General features: G+C 38.5%; 1 protein-coding gene across 1 annotated transcript in view; it reads left to right on the forward strand.

Moving 5' to 3' along the window:
• Positions 1 to 6,876: 6,876 nt before the first annotated feature.
• gfra2b (GDNF family receptor alpha 2b) overlaps positions 6,877 to 8,626 on the forward strand; it is a gene marked incomplete at its 5' end in the record, with an annotated part of 189,730 nt that continues 187,980 nt past the window's right edge. The window contains 1 exon segment of the mRNA XM_014018220.1: positions 6,877 to 7,176. Within this exon segment, the coding sequence (XP_013873674.1) occupies positions 6,877 to 7,176 (300 nt within the window).

An 8,626-nucleotide genomic window follows, 5' to 3' on the forward strand; every position in this document is an offset into this window, starting at 1 on the left:
TATATATATATCTGTCTACCTGGTCTAGGGTGGGCCAGGTCCTTGGTTGACCGCAAAAACCGGAAAATAGTTGCTGTAAATTTGGCCAGTCCATCCTTCTGCTTTATTCCCACCCTTACCTCGGTGTATGACGACGCTAAACAGAAGCAAAAAATAGACGAAAAATTAGCAAAATATCAATATATTAGTATTATAAATATCATAAAACAACAAAATCTGCTTAAAGGCAACATTTAAAGAGCTAATGGACCCTCCTTAGGTGCACATTTATTTCACTATACCAGCTCATTAGATTTCTGAGGAGAATAATATTAAATGTTAAATTGACTGAACTTAAATAGTGCTTTATCGAGTCCTCCCAGACACCAAAGCGCTTTACACTTACAGACATTCACCCATTCACACACAAATTCACACACTGATGATGGTAAACTACATTGTAGCCACAGCTGCCCTGGGGCACTCTGACAGAGGTGGGGCTGCCATGCACCGGCCCCACTGGACCCTCTGACCACCATCAGTAGATAAGTTAGGTAAAGTGTCTTCCCCAAGGACACAAAAACTGAGATGGCTGGAACGGGGGATCAAATGGTGTCCTGCAGTTACAGGATGACTTCCCTAACCACTCTGCCACAGCCGTCCATATCTGTCTATACAAATGACAAAAACATTAACGCAAGCGCTTGAAACTTTTAATTTTTATACCACCAGATTTTTATTTAAAACTGTATTCCTTTCTCTCACTTGGTCCGCCATTATGGGCAGAAAAAAAAATCTGGTCAGCCCCAAATGCACTATAGTGTGTAGTGGACTGAGAAGGATTTATTGGACCCAGCTCCCTCAAATCTTGGCCAAAGGACGATGCATTTGTTGGCCGCATTGGAGGAGTCTTCAAATTTGGACAGCGCAGCACTGTGACGTAAGTGGGCGACATATTCGTCCTTTGTAGGACACAGCCCCTGAATTTGGACACATTTTTTAAAATAAAAGATAAGCTTACAGTATTTTTAGTCTTTGTTTTACAGTTGAAGTAAAAATCTTTATGAAATAATGTTCAAGGTTATAAGTAATCGTGGATCTCTTTAAAGCTTTTTTTTTTTTTGGTATTTCACACATGCAGAGGTAACTGTGTTGCCAGTATGTGCTTAAACACATCAATTTAACACCAAAGAATCAGCAACTTGACAACACTGTTGTTTTACAGCTTTGTGCAGCATGCACCACTGTCAGCTTCCCACTTACACGCCAACTTGACAACATAAACGTGTATGATGCTTGGCTTCAGAGGTGACATGTAAAATGTGTGAAATTATTCAAATGATGATCATTGGCTCACACATGGCATTGGTTTTAAATAAAACATTTACAAAAGAAACCAACCTGACAGAACATAAGTGCTAACTTGTTAAGTATGGTTTAAAAAAATGTTTCTAAAAGTTTGAGCTAGCTAGAAGTTAAGGCTAAATGGGAGTAAATCTTGAATAAATGTTACATTTTTTGGACTAATTAAATGGCTATTTGTAGTTAACTTGTAAAACAGATTGTTTAAACAAACACCTAAAGAGATAACAGTTGTAAAGATAAATTAATTGTGCAGGTTAGGATATCTTTAAGTAATTGTCACTTGGTACAACCGTCTAGCTAAAGTCTTTAACTACCAGGCCTACAACATCCTTATAATAACAGATAAAATGTGATTGACCATTTAAATATGTATGTATTGTATAAACCAAAATCATTGTCATAATACTGTATTTTTGTCTTGTGTTATGACCGCTGACTTATTTCTCAATATTGTAGATACATTTGCATCATGTTACCTGTAACATGTTGTACATGTAAAAGTGTCACTTACATTCATCACTTATATAGACTACAGGTCAAACAGCCTCTCATTCAACATCCCTGTTCTCTTCCTCTTTGTCCTACATGTCAAATTAACACAGAAGTCACCCAGGCAATGAAGGGACATGTATTGAAAGGAACCATGTAGCAAATGCAATAGCACAAAACAAACTAAAACATGCCCCAGATTCTAGACCACTCAAAGCGGGTACCCCTTGCTCTGATCACAGTTGTGCACACTCTTGGCATTCTTTAGAAATACTTCAAGACAGTTGGAAAACCATTCCAGGTAATTACAGAACCTCATGAAGATGACTGAGAGAATGGCCAGAGTGAGCACAGCTGTAATAAAAAGCAAAAAGTTACCCAGTCCAAAAATCCAAAACATATTCAGGTTTGTTTAACACCTCCAACCTCCAAGTTCACTACACACCTCCCTGTGTGTTCGCTCACAGTCTGGATGACCCCAGTACCAACCCACAATGTAAAGGACATACAGTGGGGTGCAAAAGTTTGGGCAGCCTTGTTAATTTTCTTGATTTACCTTTATAAATCATTGATTGTTTGGATAAAAAAACAAGTTAAATATATCATATAGGGGATAAACACAGTGATATTTGAGAAGTGAAATTAAGTTGATATGAGTTACAGAAAGTGTGCAATAAGTGGTTAAACAAAATTAGGCCTGTGCATACATTTGGGCAGCAAAAACAAACAAACAAACAAACAAAAAAACGATAACTCAGTATTTAGTAGATCCTACCAAGCAAAAATCATGGCCTGGAATCATTGTAATGCAACAGAAACAATGCAGTCAGTAACCATGCAGCCAACACAATCAGAAGAAACATGCATTTAGCTCTGCTAGTTTTCTTCTTCTTCTTCGTGTTGGCAAATAACTTAAAGGTGCATTACTGCCACCTACTGGCTCAACGGTCAGGTCACCGACAAGCCCCTCCCAAAACCAGTAAAAATGTAAAGGTGAGTTGTCTCAGCTCAGAGCCATGAGTAAAGCAAAAACTTGCTTTGAGTAGTTAACAAAACACATTTTGTTAAGTAATGGTCCTGCCTTTTGCAAAAACGAAAAGATTAGTAATAATAGCTTGACTTACGTAAAAGAAAACTTGAGTTTCACAACTTGTATTTTTGAGATTTCTGCTCCTTTCCTGGAGGTATGGCTCAGGGTCAGTGACATTGGGGTGAAAACTCAACATGCTGTTGAAGGCACAGTTGATATGTTGATCAATTATTTAATGAGTCGAGTTTAATTTGCATAATTGGATCTTTTCCACTGTCAATGGCCTTGAAGGTGAATTTAGCAGATTTAGTTTCAGCTGCTCTCTCCATAGTTAATTAAGCCTCCTGCTGCCTGTTGATTTCTGATGTTTTGGGCTGCCTGCAGATGAAACAAGAAAATGTTTTTTTTTCTTTTTTTTTCCTGAAAGGTACTCACAATTGCTGAGGTCAATCGATTGTAGTGTGGTTGCCGTTTTAGTTTTTGCCTAAAGTGCAAAGAAAAAACAGTGAGATGGAGAAATGCTCCTGTTGTTTCACATTTATTCTTGCTAGGATTTTTGTATTTCCAGTTGCAGTGGAATGAATGCACAAAATCAGTTTTGTAAGGCTTAGAGGTAGAAGATTTTGTGGTGTTAAGAAAAATGCTGTGGGATGCAGGGATAAATCTGGCTTTGTTTTTGCTCTGGGTTTTGATTCTCAGGCTTTGTTTGTGGTTGCTGTGTTAGATGCAGCCTCAAAGCATCAGACCTGCAGAAACTCAGAATGGAAAAATGTTAATTCACAATGTATTTTGATGTAGGTTTATCCATGTTTTTTTGTTTTGTTTTGTTTTCTGGGTAATTGTTTTAGTTTTGCTTTTGTAATTATATTGAGTATTTAAAGTGTACATAAAGCAGATATGAATACGAATGCTAAGTTTGTTGCATCACATAAATTGTGGTATTCACCTTTCAGATTGAAGTAGATGAGGTTCCCTTCACACAGGGTAAGAAACACGCTATGCCTTCTATGACCCACATGACTTATTACAGTGTGGCTACTTAGTACTTGACAAATAGGTTTTTCCTTTTATGCTTGTTCAAAACATTCTCCTGTACCCTCACCATGTCCTATATGCCACCCAAACAAGACTGCAGCTATGTGTACTATATCAATTTCCATGTCCTTGTTGCAATCACTATTGCAGCCTAATCTTTATGCCAGTATGCTCAGTCCTGCTTGGAAATCTTAATGACCAAAGTCAGAACCCTGCATGATGCAGTCATTATAATAAACCACTATGATCTTGCTACAGAATATTTGTGCTTTCTAAAAACCATCATGGAAATTTCCTATTCTACTATGACTAATGGGGAGCACACTGTGTTCCTAATGAGATCTTTTTGGGTAGATTTTGCATGTTTTCTTCAGGCACTCTGGTTTCTTCCCACAGACCAAAAACATGTGTTAGGTTAATTGGTAACTCTCTAAATTGACCCTAGTTAGGAGTGAATGTGTGAATGGTTGTTTGTCTCACAGTGACTGCTGAAGATGGGCACCAGCACCCTTTATCTGGAAAGGAAAAAGCTGATAAGTAAAATTGATGGATGGATGAAATTTGTGTCCTTTTACTTTTTCAGTGGGCATCTTCATTCTGAAGAGAAAATCTTTGAAGTGAGACGAATAAAGAATACAAACTAGAGGGTGGTGATTGAGACAGTTCAGGCATGTTTCTTGTTACAGAGTAGCTGTTGATGTTATCTGTCTTTGTTGAAAGCTTGCAAAAATACCATTTGAAAATAAGGCTGTTTATCGTGACAAACCTTTTTATACCCTTTCATCAGCATTGCTCAGTGCAATTACTCATCATAGTTGGTCCTGGTTTTCTCATTAGCTACATAACCTCATAACCTTGATTCTACAAAATCCATACTGTGTAATTTAGTAAATGCACATTATTTTTATTATTACATTTTGAAAACTGTATGAGATCCTTAACTTGGCTCTCTAGTCCAGCAAGAATTTTCTGTATTTGAAGTTCTACAGGGCGAGTCAAAAAATGGTTCAGCACCAGGGACAGCACATTGAACCCATCAAATAACAAACAATTCCCAGTTATTGTTGTTACTTTTAGTGTTGATAACTTTTAAACAAGACATATTGCAAAAATTGCAAGATAGTGGCGATGTTCTGAATATTGCCTAAAAGATATCCTCTCTCACCCATTATCTGCTGAGGTATTTCGAGATTTCATTTTTTCCTTTCATTTCTTAAATAGGGTGTCCTGTGGCCTTTGACTCAGAAGATTTAAATGTTTATTTTCTGCATTTTAAATACCAAATACCAAGTTCCATTCTGGGACAATATAGTTCCACAATAAAGGCCAAACAGTTACCTACAGTAGTCAAATGTTGTGCAGCAAACTTTAAAGGAGCTTCAACATGATGTTTCTTCAGCAGTGGAGTCTTGCGTGGTGAGCGTGCATAMARGCCATGGTGGTTCAGTTCATTACTTATTGTTTTCTTTGAAACAAACGTACCTGCTAATTCCAGGTCTTTCTGAAGCTCTCCACAAGTGGTCCTTGGCTCTTGGACAACTCTTCTGATAATTMTTTTCACTCCTCTGTCAGAAAYCTTGYGAGGAGCACCTGGTCGTGGTCGGTTTATGGTGAAATAATGTTCTTTCCACTTCTGAATTATGGCCCCAACAGTGCTCACTGGAACCTTCAGAAGTTTAGACATTCTTCTGTAACCGATGCCATCATTATGCTTTGCAACAATAAGGTTGTGAAGGTCTTGAGAGAGCTCTTTACTTTTACCCATCATCAGATGGTTCTTGTGTGATACCTGGCCATCATCTGGTCTGAACCAGCTGATATTAACTTGCACTGACAAGGGGCAGGCTTGCTTTCAAATTACTGAGAGAGTTCAGCTGGTGTCTTGGCTTTCCATGCCTTTTTACACCTCCCTTTCTTCATGTGTTCAATACTTTTTCCCTTTGCCATTCCACATTATTACAAATAACTTCATTTCTGGACATTTATGATTTGATTTCTTTGTATGTATGTATCACTTGGGTTGTTACCAACATCTGGTGAAAATTTCATGTCATTAGCACCTCTAGTAATATACTGTATTTACCGAGAAAAATGGTGATGTATTCAATACTTATTTTACCCGCTGTATGTACTAGGACTTGATAAAGCGCTATATAAATTCAGGCCTTTTACAGTTTTCTCAAGTGGTGTTATAGACTGCTGTTGTTGCTGTTTCTTCTGCTCAGTGATTGCACCTGTTCTCCATCATCATCACCTCACAGCAGGCTGAGATATTGTTCCTTTGTCATATTTTTTAAGTAACCACAGATTTTTTTGTGTAAAATACTATAGGTTTTGTGTTTTAACCTTTTTACCAGTTTTTATTATTTATTATTTATTGTTCAAATATGTTTTAACTCATAAGGACTATGATGAAACTGGTGTTACCATGGGTTTTTTGGGTTTTAACATGAAAGTAGAAATGGGTCCAGGTTCTGACGGTTTAACTTAGCTTCCCACCATCAGTGTGTGAATGTGTGTATGAATGGGTGAATGACTGTAGTGTGAAGCACTTTGAAGTCCATAGTGACTTAAAAAAGTGCTATACAAGTCCAGGCCATTTTACATTACTATGGCTGCCACCATACTCAAAAATGGACATCCAAGGTCATATTATGTTGACACCATGATGTTAAGCCACCATGACCTGAAATTTTGTGCATGGGTAACACCCTCCACAGCCCATCATCCTCTATCATATGTACATTAAATTCTTTACATGCACCTGAGGACCTCACCAAGACCATACAGAGATCACCCAACTAACTTACCAGTTAACTAGTGTTTACATTTGAAAAACAACAAATGAACTGCCATTGACATTGACTGAGTCAATGAACACTCAAGTTGTCATTGCTTGTTAGCTGATCAGTAGCTCCTCAGACTGCACTGGTGCCTACTTTGACACTCTGCCGCCTTTCTTCCTGTTTGTCCTGCAGATGTCTGTATGTGTGAGTCAGAGCTGAGGCCCCCTGGCTGGAGGGAACCTCTGGACTGTCTCCGGGCATCTGAGCTGTGCAACCAGAACAGCCAATGCAGCTCACGCTACCGAATCATGCGCCAGTGCCTATCTGGCGGGGACAAAGAGCGCAGTACCATGTTGGCTTCTAAGGAGTGTCAGGGGGCTCTGGAGGTACTTCAGGACTCGCCGTTGTACGACTGCCGCTGCAAGAGAGGCATGAAGAAAGAGCTGCAGTGCCTGCAGAACTACTGGAGCATCCACATGGGCCTGACTGAGGGTAAGCCTCCAACACAGTGAGAGCTATGTCAAGCTAATTAGGCCTCCTGCTGCCTGTTGATTCGTTTCTTCTAGTGTTTTGAGCTGCAAGAAGGCACATTCACTCTGAGAGGTTCACATGTGCTGGGGTTAAAGATACTATGTATTGATTGTTGTGTGGGTGCCTGGTTTGTGTTGCCTGAAGTGCAAAGAAGGGCTTGGATTTAGTTTTACATTTAAAGACAAACTAGAGTGATTTTTCTCTCTTAGAATACATTTTAGGCACTGTGGAACACCATTTTATTTCTAAACAGAAGTTTAAAATGAATCCATTTCACGCACCCATAAGAAATTGGTATGCTTATGATTTTTTTTCCTTTTGTCATCTTTACTTATAAATTTGACAAAAACAAGATCATAAAGGAGATGGATGAGTTCATCTTTAGATTTCAGCTATAGGCCAATTTGAATTAGTTGAATTCACAGTGAGTCAAATCTACCACAGACAGCCTACATCTGCCATCTACTAAAATCAAAATTTTTCTAAGAAAAAAAAAAAACATTTAGACCATTCGTGTATCACACAGTGCCATTACTCTAATTGAGCTAAAGGTGCCAAAATGGGTTCAGAACAGACACAAATGTATCCGCTGTTAAAGTTCAGATGACTAACTCACGATTAGGTTATTTGAACGTGGTGCTGTTGTTGTTGTTTTTTTTTTCAGTGTTTGGTGTTAGTTACACAATCAATATGGCTGCAGTAACAATCAATGATAAACAGTATTTCAGTTTAAAAGCATTGCAATTCCCAGACAAAAAAAAAAAAAAAAAAAAAAAAAAAAAAAAGAGAAAAAGCCTCTTGGCTGCTATAATTAACTCAAAAGGCCCAAATCAGACCCATTCTGACTTAGCATTTTTAATGTAGAAGAATGAGATGTGTGTATATTTGTAAACTTTAAAGGGTTCAGGTTACATGTATGCTGTCAGTATTTGCTGCAGTTTGACAGATCAGCTATTTCTGAAAAAACGTACTCTCGCAAAACAAGAATTTCAGACACCTGGCTCATGTTCTTAGCTGGTTTACAACCCACTGCTGTTCCTGCACTGAGAACACACACAGAGCCACAGGTTTATTTTTCTATCCCCGTGGGGACTGTGGGTTGATTTCCAATTTTCTGGTAATTTTATAACCTAACCCTGACCATTTACCCTAAAATTAACCTCACAGTTACCTACCTGACCCTAAAACTAACCTAAACTCATTTCACACCTTGGTCCAAAACCAAACCCCACACTCAAAATTGGCATCTCTACCCATGGGGACCAAAGCCCCATGGCTACAGATGCTAATTTTGGGTGGTGGGTTCGGTTGCACATTTGGTCCCCCCAAGGCTGCCTTTTTCTGGAAAATGGTTCCCACAATGCAGCAAAAACGTACACACACACACACACACACACACACACACACACAC

The sequence above is a fragment of the Austrofundulus limnaeus genome, unplaced genomic scaffold, assembly GCF_001266775.1.
Source record: "Austrofundulus limnaeus strain Quisiro unplaced genomic scaffold, Austrofundulus_limnaeus-1.0 Scaffold186, whole genome shotgun sequence".
In the NCBI taxonomy this organism is placed as follows: domain Eukaryota; kingdom Metazoa; phylum Chordata; class Actinopteri; order Cyprinodontiformes; family Rivulidae; genus Austrofundulus; species Austrofundulus limnaeus.